The sequence below is a fragment of the Chelonoidis abingdonii genome, chromosome 7 (assembly GCF_003597395.2).
Source record: "Chelonoidis abingdonii isolate Lonesome George chromosome 7, CheloAbing_2.0, whole genome shotgun sequence".
Classification (NCBI taxonomy): domain Eukaryota; kingdom Metazoa; phylum Chordata; order Testudines; family Testudinidae; genus Chelonoidis; species Chelonoidis abingdonii.
In genome coordinates this window covers 35,400,321-35,424,750 of record NC_133775.1, presented here as the reverse complement: position 1 = coordinate 35,424,750, position 24,430 = coordinate 35,400,321, and the positions used below count along the sequence as shown (strand labels likewise).

Genomic DNA, 24,430 nt, shown 5'->3' with positions numbered 1-24,430 from the left:
TGGTAACGGAGCAGGCCTGTTGTGTTTATAATGTTTACATTTAACAATACTGAAGATTTGTTCAATTTTGGTAGAATTTTAGAAAAATATTATTTTACAGTTGTACAGCACCTTTCATCTACAAAGACTGCAGAATGCTTATAGCAGGTTGACCACTGTACCTGCCCAGAGACTCATTGTAAGGTTGGGCCACAGGGCTTGAGCCTGCAAGGTGCTGAGCACTGGGAGTACTCTGCACATTGTAGGACTACTGGACTTTTACAGTTTGCTCCTGCTCACTTTGAAGTCAAGGGTAAAACTCCCAAAAACTTCACTGGGAGCTAATCTGACCCCTACATACAGCGATCTTTTCATCCACTGCTAAATTGCAGACTCCCCTGGAGTGAAATGCTGTTACTGGATATCTTATTTTTTATCTAATGCACAGAGATGTTTATCCAGAAACATACTGATTACATACATTAGTTTGCAGTAGCAATCCCTTACCACGCGCGGCTGGGAAGGCACCCGGGGCGCGAGCGCTCACCCCCTGGCACTGACTGTAACCAGAGGGCGCTGCGCACGCAACTAGATAGCGACCCAAAAGCCCACAGGAGGGCAAAAGCTTCATGGCGCGGATGCGCATGCTCGGATGTTTCGGACATGCGCACTAACCGCAAAGGCTAGCGTCGGTGGGCTGGTTCTGCCTTTCGCCCCAGCCTGCCCTCGCTCCCGGACTCCGCCTCCCGGCTCCAAGAGGAGCAGCTCGAACTCACCCTCGCCGCTGTATCACCTGCTCCCCGCCCCGCGCCCTTGTCCCAGCGCCATGTGACCAGCCGCGGTTACAAGGCACTTTTTCTCCTTAGTCATCGCCCTCCGCAGCGCAGAGCCGAGCCCGCCGCCAGCGCGCACACACCGCGCCGGCTCCTCGTGCCCGCAGATCCCGGCGCTCCCTCGCAAGCAGTCGCTGCCGGCTCCGAGTCCTCAGAGCCGCGGGAACCTGCCGACCCAGCGAAGGCGACAGGCGGGCGGAGTGCAGGCTCCCATGGGGACGGACAGCGGCAGAGCCAGGATCCTCCTGGACCACGCGGCCACGCTCAACCTGCAGACGGGCAACCTGCTGAACTGGGGCCGGCTGCGCAAGAAGTGCCCGTCCACCCCCAGCGAGGAGGTGAGAGGCTGCCCCCAGCCGGCCTAAAGTCTTCCGGCCGCTGGCCGGGCGCAGGCTGCGGGTCGGGGTGGGTGGGGAAGTGTCTGTGAAATGCCCCCCTCGCCCGCATGGAGAGGAGGTGATTGGGGTATGAAGCCGCTGCCGCCCCCTTCCCCTAGGGCTTGAGGGGGGTGGCAGTCACTGGGGTAGAGCTGCTGCGAGCAGTCACTTCCGGGCAGGACGGGGGATGACTCACCTTCTGTAGCTTGTATCAGAGGGGTAACCCTGTTAATCTGGAGCAAAAGCAGCAAAGGGTCCTGTGGCACCTTATAGACTAACTTGTCTTATTGGAGACCAGATGCAGAGCCAAGTCTTCATACCACATCACCCTGACTAAGGCTGGAGGAGGGACTGAAACCTGGGTCTCCCCCATCACAGGTGCTTAGGTTACAAGCCGGTAACAGACGTTTAGGCATAGCTCCCTTTGGTGAAAACGTTCCAGAGGTTTCAGAATTTTTGAAACCTAAAACAGTTGCTACAGAAAGGAATTGCTGCCCTCTGGGCAGCTCTAATGATTGCTAAGGTAGGGCTAAATTGGGCTACCTTTTTTGTACCAGTACCCTATACCTCATCAGGAGCTGATTATTGACTGAGCAAGGAGTACTTACATGAGTAAAGTAGTAGGATTGGTTCCTCTTTACCAGCTAAGAACACTAGACTCTTGAATAAGTGGGTGAACCTCAGTGGACCTGTAGCTGCCTAGGTTGGTTTTGAATTTGGTCTGTTGTGGATATTAACTTATGGTACATAAAATGCGGCAAATTACTCACTGAGAGCATTGAACCCTAAGGGGCATAGTACAGGCCTCCCAAAGGAATTTGACTTGGCAGGATTTGCTGCAGGGAGTGTTGGTGCTGAAGGCTCAGTCATAGAGGCCATGGGCCTGCTACTGTGGAAATGCTTGGGTCTTTGGAGTCTGGCACACTAAAGGAGTCACTCCCAGGAGACTGGTTTCAGGCTGAGAGACCAGACTGTGACTCCATGACAGTCCATCTACTATAAAAAAAAAAAAAAAATTGCCACTATGTTGTGTTCTGGTCTTGCCTGTGATGTGCCTCGTGATTGTGATATGGAATCATATTACAGCTATGGGCTTTACTAATATGGATCAAAGAGTCCCCAGACTTGCTCTAATATATGTTTTCAAGGAAGAAGGGTGTTACCTTTCTAATAAGAGCCATGGTGAAACCTGATTCTCTGGAAAGGTACTAATGAATTTTAAAATGTGTATAAAGGGGCTCAAGCAACAGTACTGGAATTCACTTAAGGAGTAGTTTTAATTGTATATTTTTGGCTATAAAGTAAATAGAATCATTCCTTTGTGCCTTGCACGTAAGAAGATGCAATAGTGCACAGTGTGATGATGGTGATAGCTCTTAGGAAACTTTGATGTGTGTTTTAGTCTTGAGACTCCTCTTAATATCACAATCATTCCTGTGCTTTTCGAAGACTAGAAGCTTATGACACTTGTAAAAATTTTGAGCACTCTTCAGACTGTTTTAAAACTGTTGTATGCCATGTCTCTCCATGGCTATTACCTTTGTTAGTATGTATTTGGCACCAAACTAATCCAATTAGATTACTGCGGGAATGCCACCTTTTAGAGGTGGTGTTCATAGTGTCATGGGTTTCAGATCTTATCCACGCTATGAAATACATGAAAATTATCTCAGCATTATCACAAGAAATAGTAGTGGTAGCAGCTATCTAGCAAGTTGAGAATTATTCAGCAACTACAAGGATTGTGATTTTTAGAATAGTTGTATGAAAGCAGCATTGGCAACTTAATTGATCTAAAGTTTTATTTTTCATAACTATTAAGATGAGGTGCAATGGAGTAGACTTACGGATAAATGCTGAAAAGGGTGATTGACTGGCACAGACTGTGGGTAAGGAGATTATGAAACATTTATTTTTAAAGTTACTGACTCTAATTGAGTTGTTGCTATATGCTGTTCAGTGGCCTGGATGAAGTGAGTGTGAGGTCTCGGACCAATTCCTAGTGGACAAGTTTCTGCATCACAGCTGGCATGCTTGTTGTCAGTCTCAGTAGAAAGCTTAAGAACTGAATAAGCATAGAGATCAAACAATATTCTCATTCCAGGAATGAGCCCTCCAGAAAAGAAATTAGCGGGGCGGGGATTGTATAACTGCTGCCCTGGTTGTGCCTAATCTGTGGATAAAGCCCAGGTAATGCAGAACTGACACCAAAAAGGGGCATCCAGTTCACTGAAGTTGTAAACTAACATTGCTAGTAGGTCAACTTAAGCCCAAGAGTTAGCTTTTATAAACAACATTTTACATAATGTGTGGTTAAGATAAAGGTTTCTATTAATTCCTGAGAGAGAGAGAATATTTTTACTTTTGTTTATAAGAATTAACTGTTCCAGGTGACAGAAATCCAAAAAATGAACAAACAACATTAACTGTGGAAAATTAAGTTAAATTTTAACAATGCTCCTTTAATATTCTAAGGTGTTTATTGATTCAGATAAGAATTTGACCAAGGTTTTACAAAAGGTGAGCCTCAAGTTATGACCTGAGGAGCCCAACTTTAAGAACCCGCTTACAAAAGTGATGGCCAAAATAAACAAAACATGCTATATTTCTTGAAGAAAATTTTTTTCTTAATCCCAATTTTATTTGGTGGATGTGAGAAGGTGGAAGAGTTGTTAATGAGCAATATTTATAATGTACACCTTCAGCAGTCCGTTTCCTTTGCCCTGAAGGAAATGGATCCTGGGTCACTCCCCTGAGTTGTGCCCAAACAGTCTCAGTGCAGCCCCACCTATTTTGTAATCACCCAGAGGTATTAATTCCTACCTGTTGAGACTTGTGTGCAGTCTGCCTGGTGCAGAATTTTTATCCTTTCTTTACTATTTCAGATGGTTATAAAACAATCTTTAGACTCTTAACATTCACAAATTTTCTTGTCTCTTATATTAAACTTTTACATTTGTGGATCCCCACTTAAATGTTTGGGGACTGTGTTGGAGTTATTTTTGCAGGGTATTATCACAACATGGATTTAACCATAAATTCCTTTATTAAATTCAAAGAACAAATGGTATTTATACAATTGCTCTAAACTGCCTACACAGTCTAAATAATAAGCAATTTACTACATGCAAACAGTAACAACACTTACAAGTATTTAATCAAATTACTTACAAACAGGCTAACCCCAGGGGTTCTTAGATCCATATTGATTGGCTCCAACTTTGTCTGGCAGGTATTAGCAATGAACCAGTGGCGGATTAAGAATTAGTGGGGCCCTGTGCTCAGCTTCATTGTTGGGGCCCCTCTTTGGGATCCAGCCAAGAAAAAGAACATTCTCACTTATCTCCCCCTGCCCCCATTTTTCATTCTTTTTTTCTTTATCCTCCTTCTATAAGTAATAGGAAGTAAATGAAAATAAAGTGAGGTACTTGATTTGTGTATTTTTCCACAGACAACTTGAAAATTGCTGAGGGTCTCGGCAGACCACTAATGATCTTTCCAAATATTGTTTGTATTGTTAGCTAACTATTCTAAAGTGCTTTGGATAAGAGTGCTTGATCAAAAAAAAAAATGTAAAAAAGCATTGAGGTGCGGAGTCTGGCCAGGACTTATGATGCGGGAAGGGGCTCAGGGTTGGGTGTGGAGTGCTTACCCAGGGCAGGCCCCATTTGGTGCGAGGGGTGCAGGTGGGGAGGGGGGGTGCAGGAGTCAGGGAGGGCAGGGGGCTGAGTGTGTGGGCTGAGGTTGTGGGGGTGCTCCTGGTCCCCTGCCCTGAGTGTCTCAAGGCAGGGAGCTGGGGGGTGGGGGGCGGGGTATGTGCAGGGAGAGTGCAAGGGCCCCACCTTTGCTCTGCCCTGCCCCGATTCCACCCCCTTCTCCAAGGCTCCACCCCTGCCTCTTCCTGCCTCCTCTCCTGAGTGTGCTGTGACCCCGCTCCTCATCCTCCCTCCTGGCAGACAGGAAGCAAATTGTTCATAGAATGGTAGTAAATCTATGAGTATCCATACAGATTTAAAAATAACCTAAAAAGAGAAATGGAGCAATGGCTTACAAATCAGTTGTGTCCTGTACATGTCCAATTACTGTCTTTCCAGCTCTCCACAGAATAACTGGCCCCATAGAACATTCTTGTTTAGTAATGTGTTTACTAAAGCAAAGCCTGCAGTATAAAATAATGTGTAGTAATGATATAATATGATCCATATAGTTGTATGATCACAATCCTAATAGGTTTAATTCTGCATCTGTGACCTCAGGGAAAGGGTTACTGAAAGGTAGGATCTTAATTCTAGTCTCTTCGGTGATAGATGATCTGGGAGCACTGGCGGTACAAAAAATATATTAAAAAATGCAGTTAGTTATCTCTAGAAGAGAGGAAAAAGACACTTCCTTTCAGGAGATGGACACCTAATGAATGGTTTGACTGTTCTTGAAGCTCTGATTCCAGTGTTATGATATAATGCTCTTCTAATGTCTGATTAAATTGTTAGTTTACACAAGATTTTTATTGTCTTAAAGGAAGATGTTCTTTCTTTGCTGAAAGACAATGTGTTTGACCCTACAGGCATTGGGAGCTCAGCCAAGAATGCAAACACTTTTCAGAGACTGCGGGGACTGTGGGATAGCTGGAGTCCTCAGTCCCCCCTTCCTCCCTTCATGAGCATCCATTTGATTCTTTGGCTTTCCATTATACTTGTCACACAGCACTGTGCTGTGGACTCTGTATCATAGCCTGGAGATTTTTTTTCAAATGCCTTGCATTTCGGTCTTCTGTAATGGAGCTCAGATAGAACAGATTTGTCTCCCCATACAGCGATCAGATCCAGTATCTCCCGTACGGTGCATGCTGGAGCTCTTTTTGGATTTGGGACTGCATCGCCACCCATGCTGATCAGAGCTCCATGCTGGGCAAACAGGAAATGCAATTCAAAAGTTCACGGGGCTTTTCCTGTCTACCTGGCTGCATCCGAGTTCAGATCGCTTTCCAGAGCGGTCACAATGGTGCACTGTGGGATACCGCCCGGAGGCCTATACCATTGATTTGCGGCCACACTAACCCTAATCCGACATGGCAATACCGATTTCAGCGCTACTCCTCTCGTCGGGGAGGAGTACGGAAACCAGTTTAAAGAGCCCTTTATATTGATATTAAGGGCCTCATTGTGTGGACGGGTGGAGGGTTAAATCGGTTTGATGCTGCTAAATTCGGTTTAAATGCATAGTGTAGACCAGGCCTGAGATTTCAGGAGTGCTTTTAGGTTAAGGCAGTACTGACCTGAGAGATTTATGAAGTGCAGTATCCTCCACTACTGACCAACCTCTTAGTAAAAGAGGAGTCAGAACAGCATATATAAGCAGAACCAAACTAATTTGTACAAGCAACAAATAGAACTTTGAAGTAAAAATCTTTTCTGTTCCTTTGTGGCCCTTTTCTCTCAATCAGCTCCTGTAACTTTCATATGAAGTTCATATAAACCTGTTTTGTCTCTGCATTAGTGGCATAACTCTTAAAAATGAATTAATAATATAATGAAATGTTATTTTATAGCTACGTGACTGCATTCAAAAAACGCTGAATGAATGGAGCTCAAAGATCAGCCTCGATCTAAACCAGGTGAGAGGTCTACAGTTTCTTTGCAAATAGAATTTAACTGATCAAATATTTTCCCTTTGTCACAGCTTGGTTCAATACTTGTGAAATTAAATAGGTTACTGGAAAGACAAATATTGCTTTTGATTAATCTATGTTGTTCAACAGAAATAAGATTTAATCAGCATAAATTCCTGGCTAAAAACATGATTTGTCATTACATACTGGGGCAAATCTCAGATAATATAACTCATCTTGAAAATGAATTACAGCACATGCATGTGCAAACATGGTGGAGCTTCTGAGTTATAGATCTGTTTTGTAAGATCATGCAGACTGAACAATTTGGCCTGGCCACTCTTTGTAAGGGAGTTCTCTCTAAGTGAAATGTTAGAATACTACAGGATGTGTTGTTGCTGATTCAGAAGTGACACTTTTCGTTTGAGGTGCCAACTTTCAGATAACACATGAGACCAAGACCCTGACCACTTGATGATACTAAGGTCCTGTGGCTTTTTGTATGGTCGCATTTCAATATTAGAGCCCACCTACTAAAATTTGGAAAAATAAAAAAGGTAAAATATTTCCTGTTTTGTTTTGCTCTTGGCTCCCTCTCCCTTGGCTTGGGGACAGCGGCATCGTCAGTAGAGGGATGATGTCCCCTTGATGAGCCAAGTTAGACGTGTTCTTGTAGCTTAGCTCAGTGTTATGTGAGGAGAGAAGAGAATTTTGGCCAGTTGGCTGCTGCATGAGCCTGCAGCCCTGTATGTGTGAGCTTCTCCTATGGTTGGCTTAATATTAAAGACCTCTGTGGGAGCTGAAAGAATATGGATGGCTTTCAAGAAGCCATATGCTACTTTACTAGCAGCCTCAAAAGCAGGTCTGTATTTGAGGGCAGAGACAGACCTTGTCATGTAACTCTGGCTTGGTCTACATTTAAGTTAGGTTGACCCAGCTGTGGAACTGAACTCTTAGGGCAGATGGGGCTGTGCTGATGGAAGATTTCTTCTGTCAACTTAGCTACCACCACTCAGAGAGGTGGATTACCTATAGCAATGGAAAAAACAGTGGTTCTCAACCAATTTACCATTGTGGGATGCATTCAATACTACATGTATGGTCCTGAGGATATCACATGAGCTGCAGCTGTGTGCTGATTGGGCCGCAGGTTGAAAAGCTCTGGAAAAAACCTATTCAGTTGCTATAGAAAATATCTACGTTAAGGTGCTACAACAGAACAGCCGCAGTGCTGTAGTGGTGTTGCTGGAGTGCCTGTACTGTAGATGTGGCCTTTCTCTTACCTGTTACCCACTCCTTCTCTGCTCTAGAGGGGCCCAGCCTACTCCAACACCAAAGTGTGGAAGCACTAGGTTACTTCCTTTATTGTATTTTATGCTCATCTTTTTTTTTTATCCTGGTATAAAGCTTTTGTTGTAACAGGTAATGCATTCTTTAGAAGATTATTAACTTTCTAATATTGACAAACTGCTCCTAAATGTTATGTATTTACTGCAGGAAATGCCAGATGTCCTGGAATGTACTGTAGATCAAACAATGGAAAAGATAAATCCTGAAGAAAGGGAAGAATTGAAAGTGTCAGGTAAGGAATGAAAAAATGTACTTTGCTTTGCAGAATATACTTTAAATTTAGGAAACTTAAAAGAACTAAATAGCTTTACTCTGGCTAGCAGGCTTGTTTGCTTGGGTTCTGTTCAGGTGGAGCAGGGCTTAAGTTTCTTCATTAATATTAATTAAATAGAGAAGAGTGTTTCTGGGGTGGAACGAGGAGGAAAAGAGGAGAGTGGAAATGAGAGAGGAAAAGAAATTCTGGAAAAGGACATACTGAGTATCTGATGAGACTTGGGTTCTGGGTCTGAAAAACTGCTATGTAGAGGTTCAGGCTTAGACTGGAGCCTAAGCTGAGGATCCCAAAGCTTGGACTCCCGCCCAACATCTACACAGCAATTTTTAGTCCCCTGAGCTCAAGCCCTGCAAGTGACCCAGGCCAGCTGCAGCCATGCTCCAGGGCTTTTTATCCCCATGTAGATATACAGTGAGATTCAAAATACTAGAATTCCATTCCCATTTTTTGACTCACTTTGGTCAAGTCATTTGATTTCTCTGTCTCAGGCAGGTTATGTCTACTTGGGCAAATTGTATTGATTTAACAAAATTGGTTTAGAAATGGATTTAGTTAATGGGTGCAACTTCCTAATAAACACTCTTAGGCTGGTGAGATTTGCATTCATGTAACTAAATTGATATAGGGTATGTGGGATAGCACTGCTCCAGCAATCTTTAGCTGCTGGAACAGTCTTTGAGTGTGGTGCTGTGAGTGGCTGGTGTAAATGTACCTTGAGCAGCAGCTGAACTAAATCCTTACGCCTGATCTGTACTAGGAAGTTAGGTTGGTATAACTCTGTTGCTCAGGAGTATGAAAAATTCACACCCTTGAATGATGCAGTGCAGACAGTGCTAGATCGATGGGAGAATTCTATCTCTTGGGAAGGTGGAGACCTCCACCTTCCCCCACCTGGATGGTGTAGTAATGTCTTCACTGAGGAGCTGAAGAGGTTTATATGTAGACATACTCCTAGTTTTTAACGAAACTGAGGCTTGGTCTACCCTACAGAGTTAGGGTGACATAAGGCAGCTTAAGTCTACCTAATTATATCATGTCTATGCTAGAATTCTGCTTCTGCTGAAGTAAGTGGCCTGCTACACTGACATCGTAACTTCACCTCCATAAAAGATGTAGCGCTTATGTGGATATACACCTCTACCTTGATATAATGCTGTCCTCAGAAGCCAAAAAAAATCTTACTGCGTTATAGGTGAAACGGTGTTGTATTGACCTTGCTTTGATCCACTGGAGTGCTCAGCCCACCACCCTCCCCCTCCCTTGGAGCACTGATTTACTGTGTTATGTCCAAATTCGGGTTATATCGGGGTAGAGGTGTAGTTAGGGTGATGCAGTGTCCCTGTTGAGACTGTGTCACTTACATGGGGGGGGGTTGGCTGTCATTCTTGTCAGTTTCATGGCTGCTATTCTCTTCCTCCTTCCCAGAGTAGAGAGATTCATAGCTGGAGCCCTGAAATTGACAACAATGGTAATTTCACTGCTGATAGGCTCTCTGTTGTGAAATTGAGCCTGGTGCCAGGTTCACAGCTGCCCCTCCCCCAGCTATCAGCCCAGTGCCAGACTCTCAGCTGGATCCCCACCCTAGACTGATAGCTTGAGCTATGAGCTCAGTCTGGGGATCAATTTCAAAGCAGGAAGTCTATCAGCAATGAAATTGACTTTCTTGTTAAATCAGGACTCTGGCTCTGAGCCCCTGCTGCTTTGATCTGAGGCAGCCATGAAATTGGCAAGAATGTAAATTTCACTTGTGGCAGGCTCCAGGCTGTGAAATTGAGCCTCAGCCAGGCTCACAGTCCTGGCTGTCATCTCAAGGTAGGTGGGGGGGCTCCAGCTGTGAACCCCACACTCAGCTGTCAGTGTACTGCAATGCCCCACTAAAGCTGGTGCAGGTGCTCCTGGTAAGGATGTGCACCGCCAGCAGAAGGAGGGTAGAGTGGACACCAATGGCTAACTGAATTACCGCGGTGGTTGTTGGTCAATCTAAATTAAGCCGACCTAATTTTTGTAGTGTAGACAAGCCCTATGTTAAATCAGAGTAAGGCACTCATAGACCAGTTTGAGAGCCCACATCAGGGAGTTTCATTGACTTAATTAAATCAGTTCCTAAAAGGATTTAGTTAAATTGGTGGTCATACTGTAAAAGGTAGTTCTTAAGGAAGCTTTGAGGCTCTCCTGCATTGCACTGGGGATGAAGTGGCTCCTGGCATCTCTGAGGATTGTTGGGGAGTATCAGGGTGGCATGAAGACTTCTGTAACTAGCTTTGCTAGACCCAAGGGCTGTATCTCTATTTTTTTTTTTTTTTCAGTGTGTGAGTGCACATAATATATATATTGATACCCTCATGGGCAGGATGAATCTTCAGATAGTGTTATAGAAAGGACCCATGTGCTGTTGTTAAAAGCACAATATCCATAAATGTTACCCTTCAGTGCCTGATAAGCCAGATGACAGCAGTACAAACTTTCATATCTTTATTTAGGATGAGTCAGGCTTTCTCTGCTGTTCACTGAAAAGACCTGCATTAACATATCTTGGTGCTCTATACAGCTTTTAATTACTCTACCTTCCCCAAGCAGATTTTAAATGCATTTTTGCAAACCTTTGCCTCCTTTTTCCTTTAACACCAGGGTTGTCTTAAAAAAATGACTAATAAATCTTGTAATTAAGGAATAACACTGGAGGCAATTCTATTATAATGTATCCAAGTTACAGAACGGTAATCCTGTTAGTCTGAATCAGCAGAAACAATGAGGAGTTGTGGCACTGTATAGACTAACACATTTCTTTGGGCATAAACTTTGGTAGGCTAAACCCACTTCATCAGATGCACGGAGTGAAAATACAGTAGGAAAATATATATATAATATAATAGCAGTACATGAAAGGATGGGAGTGCCTTACCCAGTGAGGGGTTGAGACAAATCAATTAAAGTGGGCTATTATAAACAGGATGAAGTCGATACGGTGCCACAAGTACTCTTTGTTGTTTTTTAATGATCTATCCAGTGGAATATGATGAATTTAAGGGGAGAAGGTCAAACTATAGAGAGAGATGTTAAATTTTGAGCTTCAGTAAGTTGGGGGGGGGGGAGGAGAGGTCTGTTGGCTCTATGAGGTTAACTGTTTTAAAAACAAACTTGTCATTATGATTGTTGCTTAAAGTACCAAAACACTTACTTCTCTGTTTCACCTGTACAAGAGTCTACCCGTATTAGGTAACCTCCTGTCTTAAGAGACTTCTGAAAATATCTCCAAAACATACTAACTACAGTTCAGTTTCACCTTTTAGAACACCGCTTATAAACATCTCTCAGTTCCTTAAGAGGCTGGCATGTGTCCTAAGCACTCTTCAGTAGATCTTGCCAAAATGTAAGATTGATACAATGCTAGTACATAGCTGGAAATCTAACTGCTCTGTGCATTTTACTGTATATTCTCTAATAGCAGGAGCTGGTTTTAGTTATTAACTCACATTTCTTTGGTATGCAGCAAAACTGTTCATCGTAGGATCAAACTCTTCTTCAATCAGAGATGCAGTTGATATGGGTAAGTGCAAAACTGAAACTTGTGTGCAACGCTTTCTACTTTCTGATTGTTACAAAAATTCTTCAGTTTGTAATACTTGGGTTTTAGGTTATCTTTCTCTGTGCTGAAGAGGGGAATTTTACATTTGCCTTGATTTATTCTGCAATTTCTCTAGCAGTTGTAATACTCTTAAAAGTAAAATGGCCAAAATAACTAAATTAAGTTCTAATTTATATGTTGGTTCTGTTCATATTAATGGATTAAAATATAAGATAGACTCTTAGATCTCCAAACTTCAACTGGATCTGTGTGCACAGCCCCTTGTTCTGGTAGGTACAAGATCCACAGAGATGGGCTCTATTTGCAGGAATAAAGTCGCCTTATACCAAAATAATTAAAAAAACAAACAAACAAAAAAAACACTATTCGGCATAAGATGTGTGGTTGGTTCTCTTATCTGATGCTGAGGTAATTGTTGAAACAGTAAATATTTTCCAATTTTAATTTGTTCTCTGCCTAGTTCTGTACATTATAGAAACTGCAATATTGATGTCTCATATTCTATATGATGCTTGTTTCAGCAATGTAACATTAATGCTGCAACAGCATATTTAAAATTTATTTTATGAAAAGCGAATATATAGGGTTACCATATTTGAACATTCAAAAATGAGGACGCTGCACGGGTGAGGGGCGTCAGTCCCACCCACACTCAACCCCCACTCTGCTTCAGGTCCCACCCCTTCCCGCTCAGCCCCACCAGTGCATCTCTCCTCACCCCCTGGCATGCTGCTTCCCTCCTCAGTCCCCAACCGACTGCTCGCCTCCTCCCACCTGCCACTCACCTCCTCACTCCCCTGCCAGACACTCCTATGCCCATCCCGAGAACCCCCACCTGCTGCTGGCTCGCTGCTTGCCTCCTCACCCCCACCTGCCCACCCACCTGCTGCTGGCTCTCTCACCTCTTCAACCCCTGCTGCCTGCCGCTGGCCTTTTCACCCCTCCCCCGCCTGCTGCTGGTTTGCCGCCCCGCCTCCTCACCCTCCCACCCGCTGCTGGCTCATTCACCTCTTCACCACCCCCCGCCTGCCACTGGCTCCCTGCTCGCCTCTTCACCCTGCAGTGTGGGCGACCCCTAGGCACAGAGGCGGAAGGGGTCTCCGCGTGCTGCACTAGCTCCCTCCTGCCCAATCAAAGCAGCAGGGTCTGCAGGTGCTGGCAGCGGGCAGAGAGCCCTCTCCCCCCCAACCCGACCCTAGGAGCCAGAGGGACCTGCCGGATGCTTCCCGGGAGCAGCCCCAGGTAAGCACTGCCAGGACTCCCCACCAGTAATAAGGGTGATATAAATCAGCCAATCCTGCTGTAAATCAAAGGTATTCATAATGAAAAAGGAATAGAGAGATACAGACTCTGTTCAAGAAGTCATTTTTCACCACAAGACTGTATCTGAAATTCAGTTTTCAGCTCCATATTTGATTCTTAGCTGGATACAGAAATTCAGTTGCTGTCATTGGGTACAAAGATTCTTTGAGGCTCTAAAACGGTGATTCAGAAATGAAAGTGACGTAAAGCTGAGTATATGCTCATGTTTTTGAAAGATATCTTATCATACTTACTATTTATCTTCTTATCTCAGCGTGAGTTGTCTTTTTTTCTTTTTTTCCCCTCAGCATGTTCTGCCCTTGGGGTTGCCCAATTAGATTCTGTGATCATTGCTCCACCTCCTATTGAAGATGGAATTAATCTTTCTTTGGAGTATTTACAGCCTTACTGGGGAGAACTTGAGAACTTAGTTCAGCACAAAAAGATTGTCTCCATAGGTACCTCTGATCTAGATAAAACACTGTTAGAGCAACTGTACCTGTGGTCACAGGTAAGGACAGACTATTCAACCATAATAACTCTGAGGCATGGTATTTACTATTGTTTTCTTGGTATGCCACATATCCAGTTGAAAGTCTTGTTATAATAGCTGTTTTTATTTTAAAACTAAAATATTGATTACACTAATCTGTGTTTCTCAAAGGTATATTGGAGGGCAAAGGATGAGTTTTGAAGATTCTTGGGGTTCAGTGGGGGAGGTCTGGGTATGAGAGGCTCAGCGCAGATCCAAGTGGTGGGGCAGTGGGGCTTTGTGAGGTGGAGGTCTGGGTGCACCTGGTTGGGGCTCAGTAGGGTGGGGATCAGGTTCCGGGGGGCTCATCAGGGTGGTCCAAGTCCAGGGGATGGGGATATAAGTGTGGGGGGACTCAACAGGGGATGGTCTGGGTGCAGGGGTGGGGCTCAAGGAGAGTCCAGGTGCAGGGGGGGTTCCGGATGCATAGGAGGTGGGGTGCAGTGGGAGGTGATGGGGGGGTGCTGGATGCAGGGATGAGGCTCAGTGAAGTGGGTTTTCAAGTACAGGGGGCTCAGTGGGTGGTTCAGGGTGTGGAAGGGTGAGGCTTGGCAGAAGAGTCTGGGTATGGGGTGGTCTGGATGCCTGGGGGTTGGGCAGACAGGGGAGCAGCTCCCTGTACATTGCCCCTCACCCTGTGGTTGAGGAGTGATGGGGACAGGAAGCAGAGGTAGGGTGAGTGGAGCGTCCTGCAGCTGAGGGAGGTTTTGGGGGGGTCGATCTGATTCAGCCTTGCAGACGAAGAGGATGGTCCTGTCCTGCCCAGACCAGCAGAGACTGGCAGCTGAGCTGCAGGCAGGATACGAGCCACCTGACAGGAAGTCCCCAGCCGCTTCCCCTTCTTTTCCCCCCCGCAGTGATTTATCTCTTTGCCAGCTGCTCTAGGAACCTGAAATGATGGCTCTGTGCTGCTAGAGGGGGGCGTGTGACCACTCTTGCAGCTTCCCTTTGCTTTCCTATCAGAAGGCATTTTTCTGTGAGGAAGTAAAGAAATCTGCAGGGGACTTGAGTTCTGCACGTACACAGTGGCACAGAATTCCCCCAGGAATACTACCTGAATCTTTTTACGTTTTTTAGCCTCTATTTGGATACAATTCCTTTCGGAAAGATATCATTAGAATACCAAGCTTAATTGTAAAGGCTAGGCAAATTGTGGCCTTCTGCACATGGATCAAACAATGGGAACTGTTCTTTGTGGAATGTAACTGACCTTCTCCCAGAGACTGAATGTGTCACTTCCATAACATTCAAATTGTGCAAGTCTCCATTTATCTCTGCCATGTGCTTGTTATTGAGCTGATTACATTCTAATCATATTACTGTTAGTGTATGTTAACTGTTCATTTATTCAGAATCTTCCAAGCTCTGTAAAAGTGATATAAATTCGTAACTATGTATCCTTATGGTTCCTGATAAGAGCCTTGATTTGTACTGTTTTTGCTGTCCTACTTAAGTAAAGTGGAGGGGGAAAAAATCTTACTGTGGCCAGCATTGGTCACCAAGGTTCTGACATGATGAATGTGTGTATTCTTTGTTTGTGAGAGCCCGATCCAAAGTCATTGAATTCAATGGAGAAAAATCCCTTTCACTTCAGTAGGTTTTGGATTAGGCCCCTAGTTAGGTGTGTGGACAGCTGCAAATTTATATCCACAAGAAGAATGAAAATTAATTATGTACTGCATTATTTGTAGTCTAGTGTTTTTCTTTTAGAACTCGCATCCTGTTTTACTGAAACAAGGGGCTGCTGATATTAATGACCGCAATAGACAAGAAGCCAAACATTATTCATTATGCAGAGTCTACTGAAGTGAGACCTTGTCATCATTCTGTGCCTTGTGTTGCAAGGAGATGAGTTCAGTTAGTACAGCCAGTAGGACTGGTGTGCTTGACAGCATCTTGCAGGATCAGGCTTGTGCTTTGTTCACAGTTTTTGGTGTCTAAAACAAGGGTCAAGTCAAAATGCTCAAAATAACCATACAGAGCAGATTTTATTCAACAGTAAAGAATGCTTATACATATCTAAAGTAGAAAAAAACATATTAATGTGCCTTTCCATCTGAAGGATCTCTCTCTCTCTTTCAGGTGAAACCACATAGTAACCAGGTAAATTTAGCTTCCTGTTGTGTGATGCCACCTGACCTCACAGCATTTGCAAAACAATTTGATATCCAGCTGTTGACTCATAACGATCCAAAAGGTAAGGCTGTAGTTGAACTTGACAAAATTAATAATTTGAGTGCAATCTTTTTTTAACCTTTAAAGCCCTGTGCATTGGATTCAGATGAATACCTTCATATCATTTATTGACTTCAAGTTCTTATGTGCTTGCCTTAAGAAAAAAAATAAAAGCAATCCTACAACAGGACTTCTGGGATATTGTAATAGGAAAACAGTAAAGCAGTGGGAAGGGATGCCTTGTCTAAAAATATTGTGTACTGTACCATGTTTAAAATGTATGGTTTATTAATTCCAGCAAAGCATGTAGTCTCAAGTGTCATTCTGTACCCTTCAGAACAGTGAAAGACATGGAAGAGCGTCACACAGAAGCTGGCAATGAGAGACCCTTTGTAGCAACATACCCCTGGTTAACCTGAAATAGTATGTTTGAAGGTAGAGGATGAGAGAGCCCTGTTTAGCCTGTAATGTAATGTAAAGTTTGTTAGTGTGTTTTAATACGTGTGATGACATGGTAACATAATTACTACATTATAGTAGAATCACACAGTTCTCTTCTGGGTTCCAAATCCTCCTATGGTGCCATCTCCTCAGAATGCTGTTATAAAATAATCTTCTTAAAATATTAAATTGGTGGTTCTTAAATCTGGACTAATCTGTTTCAGCCTATTCGCATCTAGACAAATGCTTTGCTGGAACTGTAAACTAAAATAACTTGGACAAGATATTTTCTTTCACTTCCTCAGTTTAACTAAAATGGCTGTAGGCAAAAGTGTAGTGGAGATCAATTTTTTTTTTTAGTAAGGTACTTATTTCTGTGTTTAATTACCTGGTGAATCTTGCTAACAAAAATGTGACTAGTAGAATGAAACTTTAAGGTCTTATTAAATATGGTCTAAATTACTTTATGCTGTATCTGGATGAAGCTTGATTTGGGAGTGAATGAGACTTTGTAGTGGAATTCAGAAACTGCCTAACCATTTATAAGTATCAGTACATTTTGAGCAATGGATATGCCAGCATAAGATGCTATACATCAGTTAATTTTTAAATAGTAAAAATTAGTACTTGTGCTTCTAAATTTGTTTGTTTGCTTATGTAAACTGTAAAATACAAATCTTCAGCTCTCTTTTGTTGCCTTGCAAGGAAACCTGTTTTTGCAAGAAGCTTTGGCTTTCATGCAGGTGCAGGTTGGATATAATGCAGAGGTAGCAAGTTCAACATATGGAGGATGGTGAGAGAGGGTATAGTTTCCACCACTATTTAAGGAATCTCCCGTCTTCTTATTCAGAGCCTGAGTTGAAAAATTATAGCTGTCTGGGCTACATTTAGTCTATGCTTTAGCTCCTGGACATCCTCTCTGCTGAAAGAAATGTGTTTTCATTATTTAAGCAAACTTGTGAATGGCAGGAACCAGTAAGGACAAAAACAGATATCTTGAATTTTTGGGCAAGAGGCCGCAAATTTACTCCATACTAGAGTAAGCTCTTGAGGCAGTCTGGCCTTGGAACAGTGAAAATAGGCAGTGCCATCAATGCTCTCTCTGTTACCTGCCTTCCCCTTGTTGATGCTAAAGCATCACAGTACTAGGGCTTAGCAGCCTGCTTAAACCAAGGCCACCAAACTAGCAGCTACCCTACTGAAAAGGAGTTAACACCCCTGCTGCTAGAAGCTAGCACCCAGAATTGTGATACTACACAAGAAATGACTCATTAAACCAAGTAAAACCCACGCTGATTTGTCAACAAACCATACCACATAAGTCCTTAAAGAGCCTATGCCAACAAACTGAATATGACTTCAAAAGGCAGCAGGATCCCCATGACACATTTCCAGGTCCACCAGTCTTTCATCAGGTATGAAACACATATCGGCAAAGTTGCTGTAGTCCAGGTGACTCTTGGAAATTGCTGGCTGGAACCACAGTATTCTCAAACTCCCAACTGCAACCTGCAAACCAAAACAAATTGAAAATTAATACATACACACCAATAACTATCATGAGAGGGGAGGCAGGGTGGGGGTTTGTGGGATTTGTTCCCTACTCTACAATCTTATGCTGGCTAATAAGGGACATTGTGCCTTAATTATAGAATAATAGAAGCATTTACAGTGCAGGACATGACCTTATCTCTTTAGACTTATAACTGTTAAGGGCCTAGTCCGCAGGGTGTTGAGCACCCTTAACTGTGACTTTAGTGGGAACTGAGAATGCTCAGTACCTTGCTGGATTTGGTCAAACATATTACATTTTTCTAAATATGAATCTAGATCTTTTAAGCTAAAATCAATGTCAAACAAGAGACTGTCATTTAATTCTCTCCTCCAAAATATATAGCTACCTCTTGATCTTATTTTTGGTATCTTCAGCTAATGGTTTTAATGATTAATGTCATTTCAATCAACACTTTATGTAAAGCCAGGTCAGTTTATTACTTAGAGCAGGAGAGAAGTATGTTCTGAAACTTTCTTATACTATAAATTCTTTAACTTTTGAGTTTGTGCCTCATGAAACGTGTGTGTGTGTCTCCAGCAATGTGACCATATACTTCATGCTGTCACATTGCTTATTGAGATAATTAACACAAAGATCACCTCTTACTAATTACAGTTAAAGGAATTATTTACGTTTTTGTTTGGTTAAAATGTAAATATCTGTTTCTAATTTTAGAACTGCTTTGTGAGGCAAGTTTCCAAGAAGCTCTTCAGGAAAGTATCCAGAACAGTCGGGCACATGAATGGACTCCCTTGTGGCTTCTCCGGTATTCAGTCATTGTTCAAACCAGAGGCATTATCAAATCGAAAGGCTATATCCTGCAAGCGAAAAGAAATGTCTCTTAATACATTTTTCTTTTGACAACAGCCTGCTGTCTTAATGCTTTGGAAACATACCACCTTTTTTGCATAAAAACTTGCACGGTGGTGAGATCCATCACAAGTTATAATGAAGACCAAAAGTGGTGACAGGCCTGGGTTGTCCAGAGGCACAGAGCTCTGACAGCATTGTCAAATACTGCACATTTCTTTCCTAACGTAGAGACCGGTTTACTAATATATGAAATATTTGGTGTTCATTAAACTGTTTTCTAATTGAGATTATCTAAAGAAATTCAAAATATTTTTCTTTATGACTAATATAAAATTATCACTAAGTATATTTTGGCTTCCATCAAGGTAATATATAGAAATTTATATATTTTTGTTTTCAAGAAAGAAACTTAACATTCTGAATTTCTTCTGAAGTGCTTATTCCTACTAGTTAGGTAGCTATATAGGATTTGAGCGGTTGAGTAACTTTTAAGTAGTTTTCTTTTTTATCCATAGGAAAATTCTCTAAGTAAACAGACTAATTGGAATCTGATTAATTGGTATAGCTAGTAAGCTGCTTAATTCACGTGAATGAAAACCTGGTTTTCTTTTCATTATGTTACAAAAGGCCTTTCTTTTAAAAAAAATATATATTTTTTAAATTTATATTAGCTCATCCTGTTTGTTTCTGTACCATATTGTTCTTACTGTGTTTAGCATGTAGACAGGAGTGATGCCATTTTATGTCTTAAATTGTGAAGTGTATTGTAGTGTATTTTACGTGGAATTACGTGGCCAGAAACAAATTAAACTGTAGCCAGAATGTGCCTGGTTTTGTCCTAATCTATGTACTAGATGCTCAAGAGCCACAGATACTTTAAGAATGTGAATAAAATCAGAATAGATAAGTAGATAGATGTTGATGGGCTGTACATTGTATAATCACGTACAAAGGATATAATGTCTGTTAATTTTGGGTTACCTGGGGAATTAACTGATGTTCAGATGTCATCCAGAGAACAGAATACCAAACAAGCATTAAATCTGTGTTCTTGTTCCCTTGTGTTGCCAGCTTCATATGTGCAGTACTGTTGGCTTCTAAACCTAAAGGAAACTAATGCTGGATCTAAGACAGGCTATTGGTTTCTTTTTTCACCTGGAATATATCCACAGACTGAATTTTGTGTTTTAAAAATACAGTCTGTCTACTGCAAAAACATTTTGTTATCTAATGTGGTTTAGATGGTATAGATCTCTTCAGTGCAGTTCCTGTCAGTAGCTCACTGTAGTCCAGTGAAGTCAACAAGTGTTTTGCTATTGATTTCAGTGGGAGCAGGATCAAGCCATAGTCTGGTAATTGTTAACTTAGTTTTATGTAGACTTTGAGCTTGTAGTTTAAAGGAATGAATTTACATGAACTTTTTTGTGTATTTTTGTCATAGAAAAATCACGTTTTCTTGCATGGTCAGATGTATAAACTTTTTAATCCATTCCACTGAGTTAGTCTGTTGTTTTCAAAGACTTGGTACACTGATAAATGTTGTTTGGTAGTAAACTTCTGAGTCCTTAAATATTCAGATATGTGACTAAAATATCTAGGAAATACTCTAGACTTATTCAATTACTCAATAAATAAGGAGTGGACAAGGAAGAGAATGGGCACTGATAATGCAGAGGCAACAATTTTAGAAACACTTTCTTTTGACAGAAGAAAGTGAATTTTGGCCATGGAGGGTCATCTGTGTATAAAATTAAAAAAATGAACCTTATTTAAAACTTATGTGCCAAGTGTGCTGCTTACTGGTCGATATTGATGTATAGCATCTACTTATGATCATTTTATTTATCCTTTGCATCCAAAGCATACCACAGTCTGACTGTTGACAAGGATTCACATTTACTTGACATGTATATGTTTAAATCTACAAGACTAAAAACTTTAATACTGAGTATTGAGCTAAGAATAGTTTAAAAGTGCACAGATTTAGTTTAGTTCCTAATTGGGAACCATGTTAATAATTACTTTTTTGTGGAGAGAGAAATAACTTTTGTACCAATTGGAATAAGTATGGTAATTTGTTAGCTCTACAAGCAGCATTACAACCAGGCAGTGATTTTTCAAGTCATTACCTGATTAGTGATTACTGTATTTAACCAAAATAGCAATTAAAGTTGGAGGAGAGACAGGAGGAGGAATATAAAAGTTAAGATTTGAAGACGTGAAAATTGGCATTACTGTATTATTAGCATATGTCCTTCTTTGAGATTTGCATTTTTGTGTATGCTTTGTATGAATTCTAAATTTCTCTATATCATTGCTTGCATTGGTATCTCTGGGAGGCAAGCAGGAATGTCTCTGCTTTTCCATCATTTTAAATGACATATTGTATATGGTGAACATCAGATCACTCAAGATATGCCTTGATGTATTGACATAGTGGGGAGTAGGTGGTATTTAGAACATGTATGCCCTTCACCAGTCTGAAGCTAGATCCCACTTACAAGTAACAACAAGTCCCAAATTCTTCAACCAAGCCACCATGTTACTGCCACTTCCCTCCTAATCTCATTCATTCCTTTTTTGGGGGGAGTTGGGGTTCCAGGGTTGTATCACTGCAACTGTCATTGGTCTACATGAACTGTTTGTAGGAAGGGAGGAGGAGAGGGGGGAATCAAAGCACCCTTTAACTGTGTGTAACTTATTTCTTGCAGAAAGTGTGCTTTATGCAAGTTTAGATCTATTGATTATGTATTTAATCCTGGGGTGTAGCCTCTTTAATTGTCTTAAAGGTTAAATTGGAGTTTTTGTGCTGTATATTGTTTTCCTCTAATCGTTTTCTTACACTTTTCCGTGTAATAAAATAAATGATTAGTATAAATTAAGATACATAATTATATACAATTTTGTTTTTAATGTTGGAACTAGACTGCTTGGTGTGGGCATGGTTTTATCCCTGTGATCAAATAATGACAAAGATAATTGCAAGATTTCATTAATTTTATCTAGTCCCTGTATTGCACTTACTAAAGATTCCCTTTCATAAATTGAATGTTTGTTACTAAAATACAGATTATGTAAATTTTGCCAAGTATATTTGGAGAAATGTTTTTTTCAAATCTAACGAAGTACAAGACAACTTCCTTTGTAGCACATTGACGCCACTTTTTTTTTGTTTTTGTAACTAAGAATCGATTTTGAGTAACAGAGGCAGCACCCCCTCTATGAATCACCTCTCGGATCTGCTGATCCCTAGGAGTAGTACATTAGGAATGAGACTTGAACTTGTTCTCCCATCTGGTAGTGCACAACATTCCAGGAACATAGCCTGGAATGCTTTTTGCTTTTTTCTTTTCTTTTCTTTTCTTTTCTTTTCTTTTCAAGTTAGATTTTTTTGAGCCAAATTCTGCCCTATTTCTAGCACCTCAAAAGCCTAGAAATGCTTATGATTAGATTTAGTAGTGGTCACTTAACTGTTCCCTTACTATTAGCTGCCTAATCTAGCTAATCTTAAAAGTTTTTTCACTAATAGATTGTGAAAGGGAGAATCTTAATTAAGCCTTGCTTCTGGAAAATACAGTAAAAATGTGTGACTTAGTCCTTTTAGGTCATTAGGCAAAATGTGTAAATTTTTTAAAAAAATCCCGCATGGTTTTATTTAATCCTCTCTTGTTGGCTTTCTTTTGTTGGTAAAATGTTTAGCTAGAGCTGTAATGTATGAAACAAATAGAAAACAAAGCATTTGTTTTAACAAAATATTTATAGTCCTGAATGCTCCCTAGTAACTGAATGTGTTAAAATAAAATGAGTTGTTTGAGTCTGTAGTGGTGGATTATTGATTTCTAGCTAGACCTTTCCCAAACAAGTTGTCATGAATCGCTGTCAGCATGCTAGAATACTAACTAGAGCAGTGATTCTCAAACTTTTGTACTGGTGACCCCTTTCACACAGCAAGCCTCTGAGTGCGACGCCCCCCCTTATAAATTAAAAAAATGTTTGTCTATTTAACACCATTATAAATGCTGGATGAAAAGTGGGGTTTAAGGTAGAGGTGGAAAGCTTGCGACCCCCCCATATCTAATAACCTTGCGACCCCTCAGGGAGTCCTAACCCCCACTTTGAGACACCCCCCCCCGAGTAGAGTATGAGCTCGAACTCGTGGGGAGCATTTTAGCCACAAAGCCTAACCCATACTTTTGACCTAGTAACTTGCTAGCTCTTCATGTCCTGTACACTTCTTCTGCCTGAATGCTACACCCTCCTGCAACTCCCATCTAGTCACCGCTAACCTCTTCTTCCAGCAGTGCTACCTGGTCTGCCAAATCGTTGGTGGCATTGTAGACGAAGAGTATTGGTGTGTAAGCTCAGAATGGAACTCGGGTTACATGTGGGGTTATTTCTAGATTTGCTTTAATGCAGAAGGCAGAGGAATAATCAGCTCCTCAAGGGAGCCTAACTATTGTGCCAGGCTTAGAGGAGTGGAGAAGATGCTGTAAGGTGAAGATTACTGTACCGAGGCTATTTGCATCATAAGGGGACATCTGCCCTAGATGCGCATAACCCTGCTTAGCTGTCCCTGGGTGTTCTAGTGCAGTGAGGAGACACTAGGGAGACCCTGGCACTACCTGCGGGCTCTGAGGCTCACTGTGGGGTTTCTGCAGGCTATGCAGACATACCGCAAGTCAGTGCTCCTTCTATAACATGGACACTTGGATAACATGGATTGGGACAAAAGAAATCTGATGAGGTTCAATGAGGACAAGTGCAGAGTTCTGCACTTAGGATGGAAGAATCCCATACACCGCTACAGGCTGGGGACCGAGTGGCTAAGCAGCAGTTCTGCAGAAAAGGAGCTGGGGATTACAGTGGATGAGAAGCTGGATATGAGTAAGCAGTATTGCCCTTGCTGCCAGGAAAGCTAATGGTATATTGGGCTGCATTAGTAGGAGCATTGCCAGCAGATCAAGGGAAGTGATTATTCCCCTCCCTGGTGAGGCCACATCTTGAGTATTGTGTCCAGTTTTGGGCCCCCTGCTACAGAAAGGATGTGGACAAATTGGAGAATCCAGCAGAGGGCAATTAAAATCAGGGCTGGATTAACCTTTTATGGGCCTCCATGAGGGCAGTGGAGCATGGTGCGGGGGTGGGGCCTGGCATGAGTGAACCTGCTCCACCCATCCCGATGCGAGGGCACTATTTACAAACCGGCAGGTGTCAGACGCACAGTGGCCTGCCCAGTCCTCTGCTGCTAGCATGCCCCTTCCCCTCGGGGGTGGGGCCATGCCATGCCACAGAGACACTGCCCCCCCCATCCAACACTGGAACAACCCTCCAATTCACTATGCCCAGAGTGCCCCCCCCCCCAACCCTGCCACAAATGCACAGCGCCCTGCACAACACCACCCCTGCCCAGCACTCCCTCCCCTATGCCCTGCCTCCTGGCCGCATTCACCAACCCTGCTGGGAGGCGACTGTCTGCCGGGCTGAGCTGCAAGTGCAGTTCCTGGGGTGGGGAATCACTCTGGCCCCAGGTGCGGTGCGATCAGCCAGGCCAGGGCTTGCCCCAGCCAGCCTCCCTCAGGACCCACTTGCCTGGAGGGGCCCAGCC

The 24,430-nt window shown here is 42.4% G+C and overlaps 1 protein-coding gene across 2 annotated transcripts; it reads left to right on the top strand.

The window, feature by feature from the left end:
• The first annotated feature begins 490 nt into the window (after positions 1–490).
• Positions 491–22,639, top strand: GCLM (glutamate-cysteine ligase modifier subunit). Of its 2 annotated transcripts, XM_075067797.1 has the most exons (8): positions 870–1,150; positions 6,738–6,803; positions 8,295–8,379; positions 11,912–11,968; positions 13,618–13,820; positions 15,924–16,038; positions 18,688–19,909; positions 19,998–22,639. In XM_075067797.1, exons 1-7 carry the CDS (start codon positions 1,025–1,027, stop codon positions 18,855–18,857), a joined length of 822 nt encoding a protein of 273 aa, XP_074923898.1. In that variant the 5' UTR covers positions 870–1,024; the 3' UTR covers positions 18,858–19,909; positions 19,998–22,639. The 2 variants fall into 2 exon arrangements, with proteins under 2 accessions (XP_032628924.1, XP_074923898.1); XM_032773033.2 differs by having other exon boundaries at positions 491–1,150; positions 18,688–22,639.
• Positions 22,640–24,430: the final 1,791 nt, after the last annotated feature.